At 36.2% G+C, this 27,586-nt stretch overlaps 1 protein-coding gene across 2 annotated transcripts in view; it reads right to left on the bottom strand.

Annotated features, from left to right (window-relative positions):
• Nucleotides 1–27,586, bottom strand: part of LOC106873657 (katanin-interacting protein) — a 509,583-nt gene that overhangs the window by 266,105 nt on the left and 215,892 nt on the right. For both annotated transcript variants that reach the window (XM_089344962.1, XM_089344970.1), the window contains exon 29: nucleotides 26,147–26,312. In XM_089344962.1, the coding sequence (XP_089201088.1) occupies nucleotides 26,147–26,312 (166 nt within the window). The remainder of the gene's footprint in view (nucleotides 1–26,146; nucleotides 26,313–27,586) is intronic.

The raw sequence follows: 27,586 nt of genomic DNA on the forward strand, positions 1-27,586 counted from the left end.
ACACACACACACACACACACACGTACAATGAGCTTTTAGTTTCCATCTACCAAATCCACTGAAAAAGCTTTGCTTAGTTCAGAGCTGTAGCAAAAAGGCATTTGTCCATGGTACTACACAGTGGAACTGAACGCAGAACCATGTGGTTGGGAAGTAAACTTCTAACTGCACAGCCACCTAAATAAATTTAAATTAAATTTGACGTTAAAATAAAGAAAAAAGCAGAAATGCATCCAAATTTATTTAATGTTCTAGTAGAATAAGCAAGCTGCAGCACCTTAATTTCATTTGCATAAATGGAATGATAACAAAATTAGACTATTTTAATCCTCTTCTCATGTGTTTTAGTTGTAAATATATTAATTCCATCAAGCAAAATAATTAAAACAAATTCATGCAAATCATATATTCTTAATTGCTTATTATTCTTGTCAACCTGTCATGTCTAAAGTTCAATTTAAATGAAAATTTGAATAGGCAATGTATTCAATGTATTCAAAATGTATGAAAATTTGTCCTCATCAAACATGGTTTGAATAATTTTAAAATTTGAAAATGAAAGATACTTTCCATGCAAAATTTAATGCAGAAATGTATACACTTATGGCAGCCTGTTTCCCAATAACAGAATTATTCCAGACACATACTGACATACATTCCAAAGAATTATAACAGCAAAATGAATCCTAATTTGTTTAATATGAACAGATATGCAAATAAACGTGCAAAGTTTGTATGTGTGGCTATGTGTCCATATGTCTAAATTTGTTTTTTAACTTGCAAAATTAATTATACATTCAAATATATTACAAACCATAAAGCTAACAGTAGCTAAATAAATGACATTAGTTAAGTAGAACTCAAATGTATAACAGACAATAAATTCCAATGCATAAATTGGTTATGGTATTCTCTGGCTGAAGTTAAATGTAATGGTAAGTTTTGATAAAATCTACATATATAAAAAGTACAGACAGGTGTAGCCACTTAGTAAGAAGCTTGCTTCTGGAAAAAATCTTAGTATGGCACCTTGGGCAAGTTTCTTCTACTATAACTCTGAGCCAACAAAGGCCTTGTGAGTGGATTTGGCAGACAGAAACTGAAAGTTGTCCATCACACAAATACACACACACACACACACACACACACACAAGCACATATCTATGTGTGCATCTTAGTGTTTGTCTCCCCCATCTACTTGAGAAATGATGTTGGTTTGTTCACATCCCTGTAATCAAGCAGTTTGGTAAAAATAGACCGACAGAATAAGTATCAGGAATGAAAAAAAAGAGTACTAGGGGGTGGTCAATCTTATCACTAAACCTTTCAAGGTGGTGCCTTCATATGGCCGCAGTCAAATGACTGAAGTAAGTAAAAGTGTGTGTGTTTGTTTGTTTGTTTGTTCGGGGTTGCAGGCCATGGTTTTGCGCCACCTATGAAGTTGAGAATCTGTTTAGGGGAGCATCATTTCAACAAGCTCAAAGACAATTTGATTTTGTTGCCATACCTTCAAGAAAGCACCTGTGTCACATAAAGTCACATAAAAAGCACCTGTGCTGGAGTCACATACAAGGCACTTATGGCAGCACCATGTAAAGGCACCCAGAACACTGTAAAGTGGATGGCGTTGGGAAGAGCATCTTGCCATGGAAAACTTGTCAAAATAGACAACTGGGACCTGGAGCAGCCCTCTGGATTGCCAGTTCCAGTCAAACCATCAAACTCAAGCCAGCATAGAAAATGGACGTTGAATGAAGACGATGATGACAACGATAATGATGATGATGATGATGATGATGATGATGATGATGATGTGTGTGTGTGTAAGTGTATGTGTGTGCATATATCTATGTATATTTTCATCCCACACCACCACTTGGCAACTGTTGATAGTCTTAGAAGTTTGACAAAAGAGACTGATAGAATAAGTACTGGGCTTAAAAATAAACAATGGGGTCAGTTTGTTCGATTAAACCCTTAGAGCAGTGACCCCGCAAGGTTGCAGTCAAATGACCACAACACAAAATATAAAAGATAGATGTGTATATCAATGTATATTGTATGTATGTACGTATATATGTATGCAGGTAGGTAAATAGGTAGGTAGGTAAGTGGGTAGATCATCATCATCATCATCATTTAACCATCATGTCCATGCTGGCATGGGTTTGATGGTTTAACCAGGGCTGGTAAGCTGGAAGGCTGTACCAGACTCCAGTTTAATTTGGCATGGTTTTCTATAGCTGGATGTCCTTCCTAACACCAACCACTCCAAGAGTCTAATGGGTGCTTTTATGTGCCACCAGCATGGGAGCCATTTGCATAACAACAGTATCTGAGATGACTGCAATTTTGCTCAGCTTGATGGGTCCTCTTCTCAAGCATGACATAATGCCAAAGGTCTCAATCATTGCCTCTGCAAGGCCCAACACTTTAAAGGTGCTCAGCCACTTTGCTTCCGTAAGGCCCAACACTCGAAAGGAACTTGACCAGACAGATAGATAAATGAAAAGTTTGAGAGACAAATACTTATGTAGGTAAATAAAATTTATACTAAAGTACTTCAACGTTACTGCGAATGATTCTAAACAGACATTTATGTAATCTTTCTAAATATTAACTAATTAACTAATAACAGAAAAATATTGTTTTAGAAACTAGCATAATTTCAGGCAAAGTGTTTTGACAATAATGAAGATCAACAATAGATTAATTAAAGTGTAACAGAGAAGAGTTTCTGGGGGTGAAATCCACATGACACTTAAGAGAATTTAATGAATTATGAAGTTTGTTAATGTTGTATCTTGCTGAAAGGAACAACTCTTAATAAGAAGAAATGAATCAAGTAGGAGTACACAAAACTTTATAAGCAACACAGAAATTTATAAAAGTGAGTGAAGAAGCTCTCTCAACAAGAACACATTTTTGCTTTTTAGGGCATATGCTTGGAATAGTCCATTGTTTGGGTTAACTCATATTTTTATATTATTTTTGACTTTTAGAGCAACAGTAGCAAGGAAAGTTCAATGGAAAGTTTGAGAGACAGACAGTTCAAATTCATATGACAAGACCAACATCTTACTTGTTTCAGTCATTTGACTGCAGCCATGCTGGGGCACCACCTTGAACCTTTGCTTTTTAGTCGAATGAAATGGCCCCAATACTTATTTATTTATTTTTTAAAGCCTGGTACTTATTCTATCAGCCTCTTTGCCAAAACTCTAAGTTACAGAGATGTAAACACACCAACACTAGTTGTCAAGCAGCAGTGGGGCACACACACACATATATATATTAACAATATATATATATTGCCACACCCTAACAGTTGAGGGAACCCATGGAAGAGGTAGGCCCAGGAAGACCTGGGCTGAGGTGGTGAGGCAAGACCTTCGTACATTGGGCCTCACCGAGGCGATGACTACTGACCGAGACCTTTGGAAATGTGCTGTGCGTGAGAAGACCCGGCAAGCCAAGTAAGATCGTTGCCAGTGCCCCTGGACTGGATCTTGTGCGGGTGGCACATGAGATGCACCATTTGGAGCGTGGCCGTTGCCAGTACCGCCTGACTGGCTTCCGTAGGATTTTCGAGCGAGATCGTTGCCAGTGCCCCTGGACTGGCTTGTGTGGGTGGCACATAAAAGACACCATTTCGAGCGTGGCCGTTGCCAGTATCGCCTGACTGGCCTTCGTGCAGGTGACACGTAAAAGTACCTACTACACTCTCTGAGTGGTTGACGTTAGGAAGGGCATCCAGCTGTAGAAACTCTGCCAAATTTAGATTGGAGCCTGGTGTTGCCATCCGGTTTCACCAGTCCTCAGTCAAATCGTCCAACCCATGCTAGCATGGAAAGCGGACATTAAACGATGATGATGATGATGATATATACATGCATAAATATCATTAAGTATATATATTAAATCAGTTTTACTCTCATCACTGCTGGTTGGAAGTAACAATACAAGAAAAGAAATTCAGTTACATTTTAGTTATTAGAGAATCTGTGAGTAGAATGGGAGCAGGTTTTTATGATTTATTAACACTGATTATTTGTGCTGTTTCTTTGCCATTGTTCAGAATGATGTGATCTTTGAGCAGTAAACAATCTAGTTGTTCATTGGGCTTCTATCATTTTGACATTTACTACTTGCTTGCTCTCTCTCTTTAGAAACTAATTATATCTGCATAGGTGGAGTTTAGGTTTAAATAACCTTATTTTGAGTAGCATCACACACACACATACACACACAGTATTGTTTTTCTATCCTCAATACTGTGGCATGACTTAGAAACAGTAACCAGTGAAGCTTGTATAATAGAAATCCCACTCCCTCCAAGGCCCTTCTACTGTTATTAACATTTTGTCCTGACAGTACTAAAACTCCTTCTGACAAGTCATAAAATTCTAAAATGTCATAAATAATGCTATATCATAAAGATCAATATCACACATTGATGGCTGGATGATCCGCTGAACTCTGGATAACCACTGTCACTTGCTTTAATTAAATGGCAACGTTCGTTTTGATTGATTTTCTTACATATTTTAAAGCATATTTCCAATGCTTTATTCTTCTCATAAAATACCTCTGCAAAATGCAAAGAATGGCTGATAATTTGGTAGAGTAATAGACACGCCAAAAGTGTATGGTATAGGAAGTGTCAAGACCGGTCTGCAACAACTGTACCTTAAACAATGTGAAATGAAATAACAGCAAAATCAGTTCACAAAATCAATGAATATAGAAACAGAGCCAGCTGGAGTGTTATATCAGTTTAGCACATTCTTACATTCTCTGAAGTCATAACACTCAGATGTTTTCATAAAAGTGCAGTTTCTGAAACTGAAAATAAAATAAAATCCTCCTTTCACAATAAGTAAATGAATAAACTTTAATGCATTTTGCTTTTGTTGTTTAAATTTCACATGGAATTTATTTTATTCCATTTTACTTTTTTTCCTTTTATTCAAAAGTTTCATTTCAAAAGATAACCACCTACAATCTCATGCAGAGATTTCCCATAAGGAAAAGTTCTTTGATAAAATCTAGCATTACCATTTTAAACAAATAGGCCCACTAGTGAGAAAGAAATTCAATAATCTGGTCCAATATAATAATTTAATAGAAAAAGGAAGCTGATAAAATTGGAGAAATAGAATAAATAATGGGAATAAAAGGATTTTTATATTCTAAAGTAATGTTAAAAGCAGCTCCTTTTCTCTAAAAATATACATACAGTATAACACAACTCCTAATTCCAGTAATGCTTCAGACATCAATATTATTCCACCTTACAAAGTGGAGCTTTGAAAAAGATCCTGTGCAACTGGTTTTATACAGAAGTATATAAAATAAATATTTTTAGGTATACTCTTTACTCTTTTACTTGTTTCAGTCATTTCACTGCGGCCATGCTGGAGCACCACCTTTAGTCAAGCAAATCAACCCCGGAGCTTATTCTTTGTAAGCCTAGTATCAGTTTCTATCAGTTTCTTTTGCCAAACTACTAAATTATGGGGACATAAACACACCAGCACCGGTTGTCAAGCGATGTTGTGGGGGAACAAACACACAGACACACAAACATATACACATACATACATATACATATATATACATATACGACGGGCTTCTTCCAGTTTCTGTCTACCAAATCCACTCACAAAGCTTTGGTTGGCCCGAGGCTATAGTAGAAGACACATGCCCAAGGAGCCATGCAGTGGGACTGAACCTGGGATCATGTGGTTAGTAAGCAAATATATATATATATATATATATATATATATATATATATATATATATACACACACACACACACACACACACATGGTTGGTTCCAAAATGAACTTTTTGACTGTACAACTATGCATGTATGCTTGGCTGTGTGGTCAGAAAGTTTGTTTTGCAAACTATGTGGTTCTGGGTTTGGTTCCACAATGTGACACCTTTGGCAAATCTCTTTAACTACAGCCTTGATGCTTGTGAGAGGAAATTTAACAAATAGAAACTGTATGGAAGTCTGTCATATATATGTGTGTGTATATCTATGTATGCGTGTGTATATGTGTGCATGTCCTCCCCCCTCCACAATGTAAGCGGTTCACCAAAGAGATTCATAAAAGAGTTACCAGGTTTCAATACAAATACTGGGAACAATATAAATGAGTGAACCAGTGTTTCTCAACTATTTTTTTTTTGTCTCTGGACCCCTTTAATTGCTATTTTTCTCTACTGAACCTTCATAGAACCAATTTATTGCACATTAACAACAAAATTTTGTATGGACCCCCACCACTAGCCCCAACGGTCATGTGGACGTCAGTTGAGAACCACTGGACTAAACCTTTAAAAAGCCTAAAATAATAATAGATTTTAGGGATTGAATGAATCATGAATTATCATTTAGCTTCAAGATTTCAGTGATGTGAAAGTTTATTTTTATAACATTGTAGGGAAGGTGTGAGGGGCCAGATTTGGCCAGTTTAAACATAAAGCAAGTAGAATATTTTGACTGGATATAACTGGTTTAAATACTAAAGGGTTTTATATATATATATATATATATATATATATATATATATATATATATATATATATATATATATATATATATATACATACACGCATATCATCATCATCATCATTTAATGCCTGTTTTCCATGCTGGTATGGGTTGAACTGTTTGAGAAGAGCCTGAAGGACTGTTAAAGCTCCATATCTGTTTTGGCAAGGTCTCTATGCCTGGATGTCCTTCCTAACGCTAACCTCTTTACAGAGTGTACTAGGTGCTTTTACGCAACACCGCTATGGGTGCTTTTTACATGGCACCAGCACCTATGAGTTTGCAAGATTAAGGATGCACAGCTGGAGAGGATTACAGGGGACAATCGAGCATCATAGCTGGGTATCTGGTTTGAGCCAGAGGGTTGATTGCACACAGTCAGTTGATAGTTTTTACTGATTATCTATAAGGATGCTATGGCTTCTAAGTAACTTCAGGGTTTGTCTCTCTCTTGTAGTACCTGGTACAGATGATAGCCAAATCTCTAGAAATATATTTATTGGTCTGCAGAGGGCATCCACAGTTTGTTGTTGGTGTTTTGACACTTACTACTTAACGCCAAAAATTTTCCCATGGCAAGCCACAGTGAAAATAGCCTTTTCATTGGTCAAATATGTCACAAAGCATATTTCAACTCATCTAAAGTATGCACGCACACACACACACATATATATTAATATATATATATATATATATATATATATATATATATATATATATATATATCCAAGACAATTGAAATAAGGAGAATTATACACCTACAGAGTTTTTATCATTATTATTACCATTCAATCCATCTAGCTATACCTTGGCTTATACTCAAGTGCTTGTACAGTACCTGCCTGGATCTATTATTCCTATCTATTCACTATATATTTATATGAGTGAGTGTGTGTGTATTTACACACACACACACACACACACACACACACACACACACACACTCATACATACATATACATATGAAAAACTGCAGGCAGGAATACAAAAACAAAAATGCATCATTCCATTATGGAAATGGGTCAGAAAATCACATAAATACTGTCTCAATACAGAACTTTCAGCAAGCAACAGGTTGAAGAATAGTTAGTTTATAAATAATAGTTACAGAAAAGCAGGGCAAAAAGAGACCAAAATATTTGATAAAACAACATCATATTTACGAGTCAAAACAAGTCATGTTGAAAAATCAATATTTTTGATGTCAGAAATCAATATGAAATGGTTAATTTAATCTGTTTAAGCCATGAAAACAAATTCCAACCACATGATGGTAAAGTTTGTTTTAAACATTTAGAGCATTAAGTGCACTTTTGACACTAAATGAAGAGAAAGCTAAATGAAAGTTTGCTACATCTTTTTTTAAAGATGCAACTCATGTCAGCACAGAAAAGCAGATAAAATGATGATGGTAATGATGACATGTTAGCAAAAAATAATCTCATAGATTTACAGAGTTGAGTTTCTCAAGAAGAAAAAAAAAAAAAAAATACAGGCCTGTTTATTTAACTGCACTGTGATTAAATATTTAGACCTTTAGATTACTAGCTTAAAGTTATCAAGTCTGAACTTTGATTGTGACTTTGAATTTCCATGGTGTGGTCATTCTAACAAAAAAAATAAAAAATAAAAAAAAAAGAAACAGAAAAAAATGGGCATTTTTCCCAGTTAATAGTTGAATGGTTGGCATCAGGAAATGAATTTAGATGTTATGCAAAACAACTTGAGGTTCAACAACTTGTGCCAATATTGTAAATTGCAGAACAATCCAGTCTGTGTTGACCAATGAAATCAGGTGTAAAAACTTTAGAAAAAAGATGAAAAAAGGCAAATTGTATATTTTTTATTGTGATTCTAAAATCAACAATGTAAGTATTTTAACTAAGTATTTTACAAAAGAAAATAATAAATGCTACAACAAGCGATGCTTTCTACATAACTTTCACAAAAAGAGAACCAAATAACTTTATTAGGACTAAGTTTCTGGCATTGATTGTTGAAGAACATATTAAGTTTATAATACAACTAACTCAGAGAACTTAAAGCAACTAGAAGTGATATTTGTAAATCTTACCACAACAGCTCAACAATTTTAGTTGACAACTAGCAATGTGCTGTAGTAAATGAGATAATCACCATACACCTCATAAAGTAAAGATGTATTTCAGTCACCAAATTTCTCAATAATAAACTGATAGAGTGGTTCATTTTGGTACAAACTACTTAATCATTTTCTCAACATAAGAGCAGAGATCGTTTTTGTTTTTTGATCTTGACATTATTTGGATAAATTTAATTCTTCCATGAATTTGTCTGCTTATCATACTTAAATACACAAATTTGCATTAGCCTACCACTACTACTTTTTTACGGGTGTTTTCATTCGGCATGTGTTTCATTCTCACCACACACAGTACCATTTCAATCACATTAAACTAGCCACCAACTCACCTGCAACTAGTATTTCAGATTCATACCTCATATTTAAAGAATAACACAATATTGTTCTGTTGTGTGATATGAAATATATCATGTGAATGTATGTGTAATATTTCAAATCTAATATTAACCACAGTGCACATGTACTGGAGCATCAAGCAATAATAAAAAAAATAAAAGCAGGAATGGCAGAAAACTCAAATCATTGAATAAAATTTTTAGAAAAATTTCTTGTCTATATAACAATTTATTTAGCAATTCCTTTGATTTTCTGGTGGATTCATATGAGACAGCTTTACTATTTTATTATTGTAACTGTTAAAGCCACAATCACTATTACTACTATTATTACCGCAGCTATCACTGTTGTAGCTATTTGTGCTCAAGAATGGAAGGGATTCTTTAAGACAAGCAATATAGAAGAAGATGTAGTATTATCATGGGAATCATTCCACTTGATTTTCATATTGCCCCTGGACAACATATATTACATAGAAAACTGAAACAACAAGCATAAAGAAAATATAAAGTGAACTGAAATAAACTCCTTCAGTTAACTGTAAGCAGAAAAAAAAAATGGATAAAATTTTACAGCCAAAAATTATTTGATAATACTCCAGCTGGTTTCCAAGCTCAGGCAAAATAATCACATTATGATTACAGCTTTCATATTTTTGTAACCAACATCACCATGACAAAGGAAGCTAAAAAAATCATATTAATAAGCTATATGTTTACAAATATCTACGAACATACTGCATCATATCATGTCCATAGTGACTGTATTAATGATCTGGTGTCTGCCAAATTAAACAGTTTTTTTTTTCCTGTCACTTTTTGATAACTTATATGCAACAACTTTTCAGATTTTATTCATCTAGCAACTTCTAAAGCAAGATTGTAGTTTTAAACCAATGCCTATCATTGAATATAATGATGAAGGCATGCAGGTTACCTGTGTTATGGATTTATATCAGAATGATGTATGTTAGAAATTGCTTGAAAACAGTGAACTCATGTTAAATGATACAGTATAAGTACAAACATTAGAACAGGTTAAGACTAATGCTGATCACTATAATTCTTATTCTTCAATATATTCTACTAAAAGCCTTTACAACATGGTCCAAATAATTCTAATGCTTCTCTGTGTGAAGTGGTTTCTACATTATTCAGATAAAGTGAATCTATTCTTTAAATTTTTCATTATTCTTTAGCAGAATGACAAAAATGAATTGTAAAAGTTTCAGATTTTCTTTTCTTAAGGTTATACTTAGAACAGTTGATGGAACTGAAGTACTTGCTCTTCAGACTAATAGATCTAGGGTGGTCATAACTGGTAAACTGTGGCAACATGATTGTTATATTAACTACACAAGAACAAAAAATGGGAAGCCATCACTGAAAGTGTGAGGAAGTAGAGACAGTTATTTGCAAAACATCATCAGTTATTGACTGGTCAAGAAACTATTCCTTTCATTTACAATAACAAGCATTTATCAAAGGCTATACACGGTGTAACAAAATTACAATTTTTAAAAATCTTTGCTCAATAAGTACTATTTCCTATTTGCTTCTATCTAGAAATCAAAGAAAACACTCATGCCACTCTGTTGGTTATGACAACAAGAGCCCTAGTTGATCCAATCAATGGAACAGCGTGTTCGTGAAATTAACGTGCAAATGGCTGAGCACTCCACAAACACGTGTACCCTCAACTTGGTTCCTGGGGAAATTCAGCGTGATACAGAGTGTGACAAGGCTAGCCCTTTGAAATACCACCCCCTGCTGGAGCTTCGTGGAGCTTTGGGTGTTTTCACTCAATAAACACAATGCCCAGTCTGGGAATCGAAACCGCGATCCTATGCTGCCCTAACCACTGGGCCATTGTGCCTCCACAAAGAAAACACTACTATTCGCTTTGAACTTTGCTTTTGCAACCTGGACATCAATGTTTTGAAACTAATCTATTTCCCATTACATTTCAGACAGATTCAGTGCCAAATTGCTGAAGCAGAAATATCGTTATAACAAATAATCTGCTCAATACCACAGATTTGTTTGTCACTTGCTTGACCACTTGAAGATTTTCACTTAGTGGCTGACAAAATGTGTATCTCTGATCATGAACAAGAATAGTGGTGGGGGGCATCATAGCCATTTGTTGAGAGGGATTCCTAGGGGTTTGAATAAATGTAACAAATGCAAAGTTTGAAGGAAATATTAGCCATTTTTCATTCTTTCTAGGGGTAAGCAAATATGAAATAGCAGTTGCTACTCAAGTACAAAATCATGTTACAAGTGTAATAAACTGTCTATTCAGGCAACTATTAGAGTTGCCTGAATAAACTAATGACATATTGCATCACCTGAGAAGAGAAAATATTATTGTTGATACTTTCTCCAGGATTTGTCTTGTCTCTAATTGTCCTACATCTCAATTTCATAAACATCTTTGTCATCCTTGTATCTAAAGCATTTATCATTATATGAAATCGAAAATGTTATCCCACAGTATGGATGATATGTATACCCTTTGTTAGGAACATTTCTATATTAACACTTTAGCATTCACATAACTCTGTCACATTGAGTTAATGAATCATGTATTATCATGTAGCTTTGAGGTTTTTAGCATAGGTGTAAGAGATAGATCTGGCTCATTTGAAAATAAAACAAGCAAAATATTTAGTCAGATATGACTGGTTTAAATGCTAAAGAGTTAAAGCATGAATTTTTACCCAACATTTGCAAAACATGCTTCTCAGTAAGATAATCTATTGACTTCTATAAGACCAATGGAATCACATACAAAATTATATATATATATATATATATATATATATATTGGTCATTAATAATAAGTACTTGATATTTACATTAGCACACGTGTTGCTACAGTATTATAAATTATAGACTAAATTATGTGTGGTAACTGGAAACTCAGTTTGTATGTATTGTGACCAGGTATCTCAGTTTATATCTTTGGAAGTCTTAAAATCCTCACTTTTTTTTATTTTTTTACCAAGCTGGGAATAAATCGTAACTGCTGTATGCTACACAATCCTGATCGGAATGCAAATGTGAGCAACATAATGGAACACTATCCAATTAGCCTTGAAGACTGCAAATCTCCATATCTCCAACTGAGAATTAGTTCTCGCAGAAGCCTTACATTCAGTGACATTTTATTAACAGTATCTAACTGCACACTAAGTAAGAGAAGTTTTCTCTTCTCAAGATGAATAACAAATGGTGAAACTAAACATGTTTGGATAGTGCCTGGTAGAAGTGGGTTTTTCTGAGGTTCAAATTCGTTCCATTTTTTAAAAAGTTTTATTTATTTGTTTCTTTGTTTATTTTTTGAAAAGTATCTTCACTGATTGGAAACAGATCTCTTAATTGAAGATGCTAAGACAGTAAATACCAATCCATAGTAAGGTATTCTATTAGATTGAATAGAGAAGAAGATGCTGTAAATTATAAAGAGCTTCTATCTTGCTCTACTAAAACTCAAAATGCTCATGAATTATCAGTAAACTAAATAAAATGAGTCTTGGGAGGGCCATAACACTAATAATAAAAACCACACTCACTGACTTAATTTCACTATTTTGCTTGTTTATTATGAGTCTAGTTATCTAACCAGCTAACAAATCATTTCATTGTTTAATCACTCAGTTAATCAATCAATAAGCTGTTTGTCAAAGTCCTTTCATCACCTTTTGTGACCACATCAATAACATGCCCTCTCTACTTAAGGTTAGCTACAAATCTGTCTGTCATCCAAGAATCTGTTTCAACACCCAAGTTCATCAAGAATCTTGCAAACCAAATGCAAACACTTAAAATGTGAAGATGTCAATAAATTTTCTGATCAATGTACTTGTTATAATCCTTATAGTAATACCACTGATAGATTGCATTCCAGCATCTGATAATATTTTTGGTAAAAAAAGGGTGGTAAGATGGCAGAATCTTTTTAGCATGTCAGGCAAAATACTTAACAGCATTTCATCCATCTTCATGTTCTGAGTTCAAATTCCGCAGAGGTTGACTTTGCCTTTCATCCTTTCCAGGTTGATAAAATAAATACCAGTTGAGCATTGGGGTCAATGTAAGTGACTTGTTTGCTCCTCAACATTTACTGGCCTTGTGCCAAAATTTGAAGCCATGATTAAGGCAGTGAGCTGGCAGAATCATTAGCATACTGTGCAAAATGCTTAGTGGCATTTCAACCATCTTCGTGTTCTGAGTTCAAATTCCACTGAGGCTGACTTTACCTTTCAGATTTCAGATTTGATAAAACAAGTATGAGTTGAGCACTGGGGATGATGTAATTGAGTTACCTGCTCCCTGAAATTACTGGCCTTGTGCCAAAATTTGAGACTAATATTTTAGGTAGAAGCAAGTATGATGATGAGGTGCGCATCAATACTCGAAAAATCAAAGTTATGGAAAATCGCTGGCAAGGAGATGAATTGTTGCCATCTCTAACAATTGAGGGTCTATCGTTGATGAAAGCAAGAAAGGTTGAAATCATGTGATCTGATGGTCTCAGCACTGAAGATATAAACTAGTGTGCATTTTGCACCAAAAGCCCATATGAGAGTTACCCACTCCCCAAAGTTACTGGCCTTGTGCCAAAATTTGAAACCAATATTTTAGGTTGAAGCAAATATGATGATGGGGGAAAACATAAAGATGCACACACTTACATACATACATACATACATATATATATATATATATATATATATATATATATATATATATATATATATATATACATACACACACATATATACAACAGATTTATTTCAGTTTGTCTACCAAGTCCACTTGCAAGGCTTTGATTAGCCTAAGGCAATAGTAGAAGATACTTGAACCCAGAACCATGTGGTTGGGAAGCAAGCTTCTTACCATATAGCCACACCTGCACCTATATGGCAAAAACAAATAATAATCTAATAAAGAATACAGAATATTACATTGTCTTTACTTGTAGCAATGAACCAAAGTCCTCCACTCCATTCCCTTCGCCTCAGTAAAAATCAAAGCTCATAATTGTTACAGTCTGAAGATTCAAAGAAGAAACTGAGTTTATTCTCATCATTAAACGTTGCAAGAATTGAAGAAAAATCAAACAATCAAGATAATTTTAGACGTGTGTTGTTTCATAAATGAATGATCTGCAACATTTTAAAATAGAAATTTACAAATCCTGCTCCTACTTTGTGCTTTCTGCTTTTTCCATTAGCATTTTACTTTTGATGCTAATGACCGGCAGCTTGTTATTTCTTTTGATGTAAAGCAGACACAATTAAAAATATAATCAAACTGTATAGAGTCAATTCATGAGTTATAAATACACACACACACATGCACATCTGTATGTACATACACACAAACACATCATTATCACTTTTTAAGATTATTTTTTCCATGCTGAAGCATAGCTGTGAGGTTAAAGAGCTTGCTTCCCAACCAAGTGATCTTGGATTCAGTCCCACAGCAGGGCAGCTTAGGCAATCATCTGCTATAAACCAAGGCAGACCAAATCTTTGAGTGTGATTTTAGTAGCCTGAAACCCATCATCTCTCTCTCTCTCTATATATATATATATATATATATATAATCATCATCATTTAATGTCTACTTTCCATGCTGGCATGGGCTGGAGGGTTTGACAGCAGCTGGCTAGGTAGATGACAGCACCATGCTATGCTGTCTGACTTGGCATGGATGCCTTTTCTAACACCAACCACTTTACTTCTTTTATATATATATATATACATATATATATACAGGGTCTCCCAAAAGTTACCGATGGAATGCGAGCAGTCTGTGTGGAAGGGGAACTGAGGTGTGTGATGAAATGAGGAAGAGGAGGGTGGATGTGTGCTGTGTGCAGGGGGTTAGGTGGAGGAGCCAGGGTGCAAGATTTGTTGGGGATCAAGGGAAGAAGGTACAAGTTGTGGTAGTCACGAAATAGCAGGGGGACTGGAGGTGTGGGAGTTTTGATGAAGGAAGAAATCTGTGAGAAGGTGGTGGAGGTCAGGAGAAAGAGTGTCAGAGTGATGACAATAGTGTTAGCATTTGAGGAAGAAGTGGTGAGGGTGATTTGTGGGTATGGTCCACAAAATGGAAGAGGGATCGCTGAGAAAGAGCGGTTCTTTGATGAAATGGCGAATAAGTGTGACTTACAAAAGGTAAATGAATTGGTTAGGGGCATGGGTGATTTTAATGGACATTTTGGGAAATGGATCCTGGGCTTTGAGAGTGTTCATGGGGAAAATGGAATTGAGGAGAGAAATCTGGAAGGAAGGATGCTGTTGGAGTTTTGTGATGAGAAAGAGTTGTGTGTGGTGAATACATGGTTTAGGAAAACAGAGAAAAGGAAGGTGACTTTCAGTGCAGGAGGGAATGAGACAGACATTGATTTTGTGTTGGTTGGCAGGAAAAACAGGAAGTATCTGAGAGATGGGAAGATAATACCAGGGGAGTTGCAGCACAGGTTGGTGGTTGCTGACTTGGATAAGAAGAAAGTTAAAAAGTGTGTGAGAAAGGGAATGGTTGAGAGGAGAAAGGTGTGGAAACTGAAGGAAGAAGCTACAAGAGCAATGTTTGAGAAGAGAGAGAGAGTTGGGAGTTGGTAAGCATTGATGTACCGGATATGTGGAAGTCTTTTAAAGAAGGGGTGCTAAAGGCATGTGACAAAGTGTGTGGAAGAATGAAGGGTAGGAGAGATCGAGGAGATACTTGGTGGTGAAAGGAGGAGGTGAGGAAGAAAGAAGTGCACAAAGCTTTATGTAATAACAGGACTGAGCAAATGGAAGCCAGGTATAATAACAGAAAGAATCATGCAACATTTTGGGTGGTTGTGAGATCTATGAGGAAGGAAGTTGAGGAGAGGTTGAGTGGATGGATGAGAACCCAGATAGAGTTTTTAGGTTTATTAAATCAATGAAAAATGATGGAAGAGATGTTGAGGGAGGAAGATACATGAAGAGTGATGGAAGGTTGAATTTTAGTGAGAAGGACAGGAGAAGAGTCTGGAAGTAGTATATGGAGGGAATTATGAATGAGGAGAATGAATGGGATCAGAGGGTGGAAGTTGGTGTGGTGAAGGGGCCAGTGGAGAGGGTTAGTCGGGAAGAAAGTTCGTTTGTGTAAGATGTGAGAAAGGAGCTGGAGGGCTGGCGAAGTCAGTGGAAACACTATGTGATGAGGTGGAGACAGTGAGAGGGTTTTGTTATTTGGGAGATAAGGTGGATGTATGTGGTGGATATGAAGCAGCTGTGACAGCAAGAGCAAGACTTGGCTGGGTGAAGTTCAGGGAACATGGAGCATTGCCATACAGGAAAAGATTCTTATTGAAGATGAAAGGAAAGGTTTATAGTTGTGTGAGAGCTGCAATGCTGTATAGGAGTGAGACATGGTCATTGAGAGAGAGAGACATAGCAATTTTGAGGACTGAGAGAGCAATACTGAGAGAATTGTGTGACATGAGGCTATTTGATAAGAGGAGGACTGAGGACCTGATGAAGATGCTGGGGTTGGTGGAAACAGTGGAAAGGTTGGACAGGCAAATGGAGTACGGTGGTATGGACATGTGTTGAGGAGGGATGAGGAGCATGCTCTGAAGAGGGTGCTAGAGTTTGAGGTAAATGGATAGCAAAAGCAAGGTAGACCACAGAAAATTTGAAGGGGACAGGTGGCGGAGGAGATTGGGAGGGTTGGCTTGAGAAGGGAGGATGCCCCAAACTGGACAAGATGGTGAGATGGTGTGAGGGCAGTTGCTATGGCACTGAGGTAGATCTGCCCACCCCTGTTAATGTGGACAAAACCTGGATTCAAAATGATGGATAATGATGGCAATGCTGATCACAGCAATGAATTATGGCTATTGTACAGAATACATCAATACAGTCATTGTTGAGCTGCAAATTGGGATGAATCAAGTAAAAATATGTTCTGGCCTTGAACATTCTTTATGTATATCCATGACTGTATTAATTAATTATATACTCTTTCTTTTTTTTTTAAAGATGAGGGAGATCTAGCTGCTCTTTCTAAACAGGATGAATGACCACATAGAGTTGCATTGCTGGTTTATAACAGCACAGTATTGTAATATAGTGTGACTACACAGTAGAGTTTATCATTCCAGAAAGTATATAAAAACACCTTGTTTCCTTTCATGTTACAATTAAAAAAGAGAAAGTAAAGAAAACATACTCCAAACATTGATTAACACACAATGTATGTTATTTCTCTCCATGTAATACAACCACCCAGAGCTATCATAAATATGAATTCAATAATCAATAAACACCTTTTTTTTTTAAAGATATCAGAGTAAATAGAATTTCATCAATTGAATTCAGCAATAACTAGGAAAAGCAGATAGAAATAGTAGCAAGTACAACTCTACTTTATAGGTGATAATATATTTTTACATCATTCTAGCTTGACATACTGAGATAAAAATATTTGAGTGGGCGCTACCTTAGCATGCAGTCTACTACAGTATCTATAGCCTACACTGTGAAGTGACCTGAGCTGGGTTAGGATTAGGGCTGAAGGAGGTTAAGGCTGGATTTTAGAGTCAGGGTTTAAGGTTAACATTAGGATTTAGGTTTAGAGTTTACATGTAGGGTTAGGATTTAAAGTGAGACTGCACACTAAACTTAAAATGGTCAGAAAGACTACAGGCTAAAGTAGCATCCTTGAGGATTCCTACATCCTTTTATATATCAGGCAGTATCAAAAAGTTTTTTGATTAGTTATGTTTAATAAAGAATAAATTATTTATCTAAGTTTTAACATTGTCTCCTTCAAAACAGTCACCTTGCACAACAATACACTAGTCTCAGGATTCCTGCCACTTTTAGAATCCAGACAGAAAGTTTTTTTCTGTAAGTGAACCAAGGATCTTCTGCAATTCACAGTGTTAAAACGGCGATCTTTGAGTTGCATTTTCATTTTGAGGAACAGATGGAAGTCCACAGGTGCTAAATTTGGTGAATCTGGATGGGTGAAGAGAGCTTGATAACAGGGTGCATTGTCGTTGTGAGGAATCCAATTCTTCATGCTCCACAGATCCAGTCACTTCCACTGAATATCCTCCTTTAAACACTTCAAAACATTGTTAATTGTCCTCTGATGATTTTCATAGACAAGCTGATGAATATTCTTGACATTCCTGGAGGTGACACTCATTGTAGATCTTCCAGATATCCTCATCGTCTTCCAAGGATGATCTTCAGCTTTTGAAGAGCCTGTACCACTCTAAACATTGTGTACGATCCGTTACCTCATCACCATAAGCTTGCTGAAACATGCTCAATGTCTCTGTAGCAGACTTCCCAGGTTTAATGCAAAATTTCATATCGGCTCTTTGTTCCAACTTCCTGTCCATGACAAAAATCGCAGACCACAGCATACATGTGATCACAAAAGCACAAATTTCATAACTTGTGAAGTAAACATAGTAATTTCACTTGGCACATTGCCTTATGAAGATCACTGCAAGCTCTCATTGTGCACGAAACCAAGTGCTGCCATCTGTTGGTGTGCAACAGAAATAATCTGGGAATTTTTCGATATCATCTCGTATCAACCAGGGCTTCCTCCAAATCCTATTTCAAGGCATTGTGGAATCACAGAGATATGTCACAACCATTCCTGCACTTTCTTCAAATAATTTTCTTGCAAGAAATCTCTGTTTCCTCTAAGATATCTTTCCAATGCTTTTTATTTTTCCTGGACCCAACTTATGTCTAACAAACACTTTTTGACTCACAACTCTAGCAAAATTAGTTGTTGCATTGCTGTGTGGTAAGAAGCTTGCTTCCCAACCACATGGTTCCAAGCTCAGTCCCACAGTGTGGCACCTTGGGCAAATGTCTTCTACTATAGCCTCAGGATCACCAAAGCCTTGTGAGTGAATTTCATAGATGGAAACTAAAAGAAGCCTGTTGTATATACATACATACATACATACATACATATATATATATATATATATATATATATACACACAAAAATAAGAGGGATGACCAGCAAAAGTGGAAGACATTTAAAAGGATACACTGAATGTAATTTGTAGAACTCTACACGTGTTCCCTTTTGGTTGGACGTCCTGTGTCTAGTTCTGGAAACTACATCGCAAATCGACAGACTATGCTGACGATCCTGCAGATATTTACTTATGTAAATTTTAACAGGTGAAACCATGGTACGTAGGTTAATCGTTTTTATTTAGTATTTTTTCATTTGTCTTGCCCTTTTACAGTCTGTTGTGTCGCTGAATTTTTACTGAGAACATATATTTTTTTCGTGGTTAGATGATTCGGCATCTATTTCTAGCATATAGGAGTCCACTTTTGCTGGTCATCCCTCTTATTTTTGTATGTAATATAATTTCAATCTTCAGATTTTTTTAATATGCTAAACCACTGGTTCAAATTGATTAATATCTATTTCTACCCTCATAAATAAATTTTTATATATATATAGTGAGAGAGAAAGGCAGATATAGATATATATATACATATATCCATGTGTGTATACCTTTGGGTATCTGTTTGTTCCCCACCACCATTTGACAACTGGTGTTGGTGTGTTTACATCGCTGTAACTTAGCGGTTTGGCAAAAAAGACCAATAGAATAAGTACCAGGCTTAACAAAGAAATGAATACTGGGCTTGATTCATTCGACTAAAAAGTTGTTCAAGGCAGTGCCCCAGCATGGCTACAGTCTAATGACTGAAACAAGTTAAAGATAAAAGATTTACATTGATTTTATAATTTATGTCCTTTTTTAAATTTTCATACAGTTATAAATTATAAGTGCAAATTTTTCTGTGATTGTTATATCATTTATCTTTGATCTTTTAGTTGTTTCACTCATTAGACTATGGTCATACTGAGGCAACCCTAGTAGTTATCTTTTAAAGTTTCATACTTATTCTGAAGGTGCATGGCTCAGTGGTTAGAGTATTGAGCTCACAATCACAAAGTAGTGAGTTCAATTCCCGAACTGGACTATGTATTGTGTTTTTGAGCAAGACACTTTATTTCACATTGCTCCAGTTCACTCAACTGTAGAAATGTGTTGCAACATCACTGGTGCCAAGCTGTATCAGCATTTATTTGCCTTTCCCTTGGATAATATCAGTGGCATGGAGAGGGGAGACTAGTATGCATGGGTGACTGCTGGTCTTCCATAAACAACCTTGCTTGGACTTGTGCCTCAGAGGGGAACTTTCTAGGCGCAATTTTATGGTCGTTCATGATCAAAGGGGGTCTTTTTACGTTTACTTTATTCTATCTATTGGTCTCTTCTGCTGAAAAACTAAGTAATACAGGAGGATAAGGAATATGAGTATCATTGTGGGTATATATATGATGCACTAGCATTATTGGTCACTGCCGTCTCCCATCACCGATGTTGATGACTAAGTACATACTTTCATATGTCCTGCCACTCTTGAGGGAGAAGTATACAACTGGCCACACATTAACTCGGGCACCATCCAACTTCTCTTTCAAAAATTTATGGAGACTCTTCAGCTTTTCAAAAAATAGAGGTAGGCCACTTTCCTTTTTGTTCATACCTTATTAAATTTCTTAAATCACATTATACTCTCTTTGGGAATACACCCTTCCCAAGCATTTTCCTTTTATTTTCAATATGGAGCTCACTCATATTTTCTACTTCTTTTTGACTCACTATGCTAGTGAAAGAAAATATCAAATATCAAATGCTATTGCTATGAGTGCATTTATCATCATTTAAGTTTGCATATTCACACCCATTTTTTGTTGTTTTTTTTTTGTTCTCTCAAATTCTGTGTTTATAGATGGACGTGTTTACTGTAATATTTTTTTTTATTAACTGTCCTTATGTTAGCAAAATGTTTTTGAAGGGGCACAACTCTTACTGCTATATTGTGGCTAACACCTCCTTCTTTTATTGCAGAGTGAAGCCATAATGAACCACAAATAAACAAAGCAAATGGGCATTTGTAGAAATATACATATATAATCTATAAAATTCAGGTGGATGTTAAAATATTCCAAAACTCTTAGCTGGTAAAATGTGTGCACACACATCCCAACCCACATACAAAAAAAAATATTCTATGAAGTAATGTTCGAAGAAATTGCCTTCTGAGTAGAGCTCTATAAACATGTGAGTCAATGGTTAACAGCAACAATAACAACAACAATAACAACTAAGTACTGCACACATATTACGTGTTATATATTCAACTCAATAGAAAAAAACAACAGAAAAAATATATGCTGCATGTATGAAAGATATTATATAGAGTTATGCATGGTTTTTGCCATGAAAGCATGCAATAAAAGCAAAACTGTTCAAATAATATTAATGATGATAATGATGACGATGGTGGAGGTGATATAAGAGAAAAGAAAACAATGAAAAGAAACCACCACCACTGCCTCCACCACTCTCACCAACACCACCACTGCCGCCACCATCACTACCATATAATTTTATTTAAGGTTTACTTCACATGCCTGAAATGGCTTGACAGGTCAGTTCCCTTATATTAACAATAAGGGCAAGGTAATATTATATAAATCAGAAATTCCATAGCAGGGGAGGAAAAGCTGAAAGTCTTCCATATATTATATGATATTTGCATATCTATGAAGTCACGGAAAAATATTTTGCAGTGTAGCGATAAATCTGACCACTGGCTGTCACAAATCAATTGTATTAATAGGTTATGCCATGGTATTTTGGAGAGAGAAAGAGGCTGCATGGATTGTCTCCACATCAATCTAGAGAATAAATGATGAGCCAATGAAGGCAACAATCTATGGTGGTTACTTGATCTATAATAAACAGCGGCTAAATTTCCTTTAAAGTGAATTCTACTTTCTTTTATAAAATGGATGGACATAGGTCTTAGACCAGTTTATCATCATCATTTTAATGTCCATTATATTTTTCAATGCTTGCATGGTTTGGATGAAGTTTAATGAAGCAGATTTTTCTATGGCTGGATGTGCCTGCCTGTTCCTAACCCTGACCTGTTCCCAAGCAAGGTAATATTTCCCCATAACCAGACATGCTTCTGAAGAATATTGGAAATGAATGACACTCCTTGAATGACAATGGTATATATTTTACAACTGTCACAAACGTAAACACATACGTAAATAAATATACATACATACACACAGATATATATATATATAATGGACTTTCACAAAAATAGAAATTGTAGTTGTGGGCAATGCCAGTACCACCTGACTGGCTCTCGTACTGGTGGCCTGCAATAAACACCATTCATGTGTGGGTCGTTGCCAGTGCCGCCTGACTGGCTCCCCGTGCTAGTGGCACGTAAAAAGCGTCATCCGAACATGGTCGATGCCAGCCCTCCCACTCCCCACCCCGACTGGCTTCTGTGCTGGTAGCACATAAAAAACACCATCCGAACGTGGCCAATGCCAGTGCCGCCTGACTGCACATAAAAACCACCCATTACACTCTCAGAATGGTTGGCATTAGGAAGGGCATCCAGCTGTAAAAACATTGCCAGATCAAATTGGAACCTGGAGCGGCCTCCTGGCTTGCCAGTCCCTAGTCAAACTGTCCAACCCATGCCAGCATGGAAAACGGACATTAAACGATGATGATGATGATGATGATGATGAATCCACTCACAAGGATGTTGGTCAGCCTAGGGCTGTAACATACACAAGAGAGAGAGAGAGAAGTGGGGTGGGTGGCCAGAGAACGCCTTTCATCTCAGAGTCTCTTTGATATCAGGGCTGATCTGGGGTTAAACAACTGAGAAAATAGGTCACAATTAATTAAGTACTCACAGCTAAGTACTGAACAGAGATAGAATAGTTCTGCATACATTCTCCCACTTGGATTTTATACTAGAAAGACGCTTGAATTAGTTTCAGCTAATGATATTAATAGCTGAATTGTAACCCAGCCATAAGTGTTCCAAGCCACTAACTTATGATATCAATTGATCAAGTATTGATTGATATACAGTATTTTGAAAATATAGAGTGACTGGGATATATAGTTACAAGCAATCAAAATTGAGTAGATCGCCACTAATCTGTCAACTAGATTTGACGACTAACAAAGTATGGATTGTCTAAGCAATTATTTGATTATTTGAATGGATAAGGCAGCAAGGTGGCAAAACTGTGAGCATGCCAAGCAAAACGTTTAGCAGTATCTCATCTGTGTTTATGTTTTGAGTTTAAATTATGCTGAAGTGAACTTTGACATTCCTCTTTTGAGGCTTATTGAAATGGGTATCAGTCACTGGAGTCAATGTAATCAACTAACCCGACTCGTGCAAAATTTCAGGCCTTGTGCCTATAGTAGGAAGGATTGTTTGGATGTAGCCTCAGGTGAAACTTCAGCCAGAATTTCACAACTTACAAGTATAACAAGCACTAAAAGTTGACTACTAAATACATCTACCATTACTTGTATACCACTACTGCCACTGCTGCCACCCCACCATCACCTGATTCCTGTTTGTTTTTAACAGAGTTTATTACATTGTGAACATTCAGACCAGATTCCAGTTTCCCTCATTGCTCATGCTTTTCCAGCAGACAATGACTAGCAGATGTTTAGGCTGGGCATTAGCTGCATCAATGTCACCAGTCTGGAAGGGCCTTAACCCTTTAGCATTCAAATTTCTCTGTCAATGCTAATTTATTGAAAACATTTCAAATCAATCATACATTATCTCATAGCTTTGAGATTTCAATGAGGTGATTGTATATTTTTACAACAATATTGAAGGGTAGGTGTGAGGGGCCAGATTTGACCAGTTTGAACATAAACCAGGTAAAATATCTGAGCTGGATATGGCTTGTTTAAGTGTTAAACAGTTAATATATGCACTACTAGTTTTATTTTTTGTAGTTTTTCACTGAGTTTCTCTCTTCCTATGAAATGGAAACTTTATTCCACAGTAATTTTTTTTTTTTTGCTTTTTGTACTTGCTTGGCCAGGAAGAAAAGGTAGTGCCCATGATACATCAACTCCTCATTCATTTCATTCAGAGAGACAATCAGAAGATCATGGTATCGCTTTTCCTTGCTTCGTTAATTTCTATATCTGAAAAGCATTAACACTTCAATCGTTTCTCCCTGCTATAGTTAGAAGACCACAGCAATGAGAACGACCAAGTTGTAGAAAGAAATTTGTCATTTAAAACAGCAAGAAATCTTACGATGGTTTCAATGTCTAAGGCCCATTTGTCAGATCAATATTTTGAAAAGTGAAAATGTAAACCAAAATACCTGTGAGTAAACATTTTAGATTCTGTTGCTCGCTTTTTTCACCTGTTTCTCAAAGAAGGGATCTCTTATTCCACGCGTCTTTAAAAGCATAGAGCCAGAGGTCAAAGTGTTGGTAGAGAAGTAGCAACAAACTTCACTGCTTGTTACTCAGTAGTTTGCCATATGAAGTGTGTCAGATGTAAACATACACACACAGCAACACATACATATAGACCCATACAGTCACACACAGATGTGTGTGTGTGTGAATTAAGTGTTAGCACTTTGTGGATATAAGTTAATGGAGCAAGAAAGAGCTATGCCATGATCTTTGAAGGCCCTTCAAGACTAGAGACATTGATGCAGCTAATGCCACGTATAAAAGTCTGCTAGTCAATGCCTGCTAGAAAAGTATGAGCAATGAGAGATCCGGAATCTAGTCTGAATGCTCACAACATAGGAAACTTTGAAGTAAACAAACAGGAATCAGGGGTGAAGATGATGACAGCAGTAACAGTGGTAGTGGTGGTATTCAAGTTATGGCAAATGTATAAATGTATTTAGCAATCAACATTTAGCACATGCGGACAAACACACAAACGTTCGTATCCATGCACACACACACATGCATGCACACACGCACATACACACGCGCACACACACACACACACACACACACACACGCACACACAATGAGCTTCTTTCAGTTTCTGTCAACAAAATCCACTCATAAGGCTTTAGTGAGCTCAAGGCTGTATTAGAAGACACTTGCCCAAGGTGCCAGGCAGTGGGACTGAACACGAAACCATGTGGTCAGGAAGCATGCTTCTTGCCACAACCATGCCTGCACCTATATTATATATATATATATATATATACACACACACACACATGAAGGGTTTCACGCAGTTTCCAGTCACTTAGAATACTCATTACTAGTAATTAGTTTTATTTAATTATCATGATTATATATCATTTATTTAATTACCATGATTATATACTAAACTTCTAACACAGCGGGAAAGACTGTTGCAATCACATTTCTAATCCATTAGTTACTGTGCCCCTCTACTGCCAGTCTTTATTCATTTCTGTATCACTTCCGTTCACACTGTATAAATTGCCTAACTAACTCAAGTCAGCTTATTCCTAAGATTGAATAAACCATTGGTTGTCACATTTTCAGTGTCTACTTACAAGAGTCACTGAGAATACTCATTACTCTTAATTAGTTTTATTTAATTACCATGTAAAGTGTAGTTAATTAATATAAATACAAGTCCATGACATTATTACTAGAGGCATCATATTGATCATGTAATTGCAAAGAGACAAGGCATAGATTTATCATATGAATATATTTCATGGATCATTTAACATGAAAAAGAAGGAAGGCTGAAATAAAGAATTTATTTTTCAATTGCAGTGAAAAACAGACCCCCTTTGGTCATGAATGACTATGGGATTGCTTCTAGAAAGTTCCCCTTCAAGGCACAAGTCCGGGAAAGGTTGTTTATAGAAGACCAGCAGTTGTCCGTGCATACCAGCCTCCCATCTTCATGCCACTGATGTTGTTCAAGGGAAAGGCAAAGGCTGATACAGCTTGGCACCAGTGTCATCAAAACTCATTTTTACACCTGAGTGAAGTGGAGCAACATGAAATAAAGTGTATTGCTCAAGAACACAACACAGAGCTTGGTCTGGGAATTGAACTCATTACTTCATGATTGTGAGCTGGATGCTCTAACAACTGAGCCATGCGTCTTCACATAAAGGCAGTAATTGTTCATTTTTAAAGAAAAGTGTAAATCTTCAGAGAAAATAACAACTTACCCCTCTATATGTATCTTCAGGATTTTTGTTATAATTCCAAACTCGAATCCCAGATATTGTAACTGGTTGCGGAAATTCAAAAGAAACTATATGGGGCTTTTCAGGTGTAAATGGTATAAGCCACATATTTTCATCAGAGTTCGTTACATTGACACCGTTTATTAATCTGAAAGTAGACATATCAATTCTTCATTTATTTCATTTGGTGAGATACAATTGATATACTATATTTTCTGGTATACAAGATGAATTTTTCAGACCAAAATTTACAGTCGAAGAAAGATAGGTTGATTTATACAAGATGACTTTATATGACGAAAAATTCCATATAAAAATGCAGCAGAATTTATAATGCAATGTTTGAACATTTATACTATATACTACATTAGCTTGTATGATGGGAAGTACAACAAAGACAATTATGAGTGGACATGCGATTTCTGATTTCTTCAAGAGATTTTAAAAATTAAAGGACAAATAATGCTGAAACTGAAGCTTAATTAAAGGAAAAAGTTATAGCATTTTATGTAAGAAACACAGTAGATGAATTCAAAGGCATATAAGTTTATCTTCTGCTTATGAAAGAGTTTCAGTCATCTTTTATCTTCTGCTTTCTTCAGTCACTGGACTGTGGCCATGCTAGAGCACTGCTTTCAAGGGTTTTAGTTGAAAAACTTAACCCCAGCACTTTTTTTCTAAAGCCTGATACTTATTGTCAATTTCTTTTTAATAATAATAAATGTGCCCTTTTAAAGCCTAGCCAGGCTCATGGGCCCGGTTTCCCAGTTCTAGTGGCGTATGCGTTCATCGCAGCGTTACTCATTTTTGCCAGCTGAGTGGACTGGAGCAGCGTGAAATGAAGTGTTTTGCTCAAGAACACAACGTGTCACCCAGTCCTGGAATCGAAACCACAATCTTACAATCATGGTGCTGACACCCTAACCACTAAGCCACGTGCCTCCACCAATCGCTTTTTGCCAAACTGTAAAGCTATGGAGTCATAAACAAACCAACACCAGTTTTCAAGCAGTGGTAGGGGACACACACAATGGGCATTTTTCAGTTTCTGTCTACCAAATCTACTCACAACATCTTGGTCAGCCCAGGACTATAGCGAGAAACACTTGCCCAAGATGCCACAAGGATTGAACCCGAAACCATGTGGTTCAGAAGCAAGCTTCTTAACACACAGCCATGCCTGATTAATTTTTTTAAACAGTCTCTAACTGAAGAATAAGTAATCCAAGTACTTCAGCAATTTTCATTTAATATCTGTTGTAACAGATCTCAGAGCTCATCAATGAACAACAGTATTTCATTCCAGTAACAGTTGTTAAGATTAAAAACATTCCAGACAATGATGAAGTGCTTCTTCAGTTATTTTCTCTTTTATAAACCTCTATTTTGAGTAGGTTCATCACTGTTTATTGTCCAGTGTCA

The sequence above is a fragment of the Octopus bimaculoides genome, chromosome 2 (assembly GCF_046866305.1).
Source record: "Octopus bimaculoides isolate indiv1 chromosome 2, ASM4686630v1, whole genome shotgun sequence".
NCBI lineage: Eukaryota > Metazoa > Mollusca > Cephalopoda > Octopoda > Octopodidae > Octopus > Octopus bimaculoides.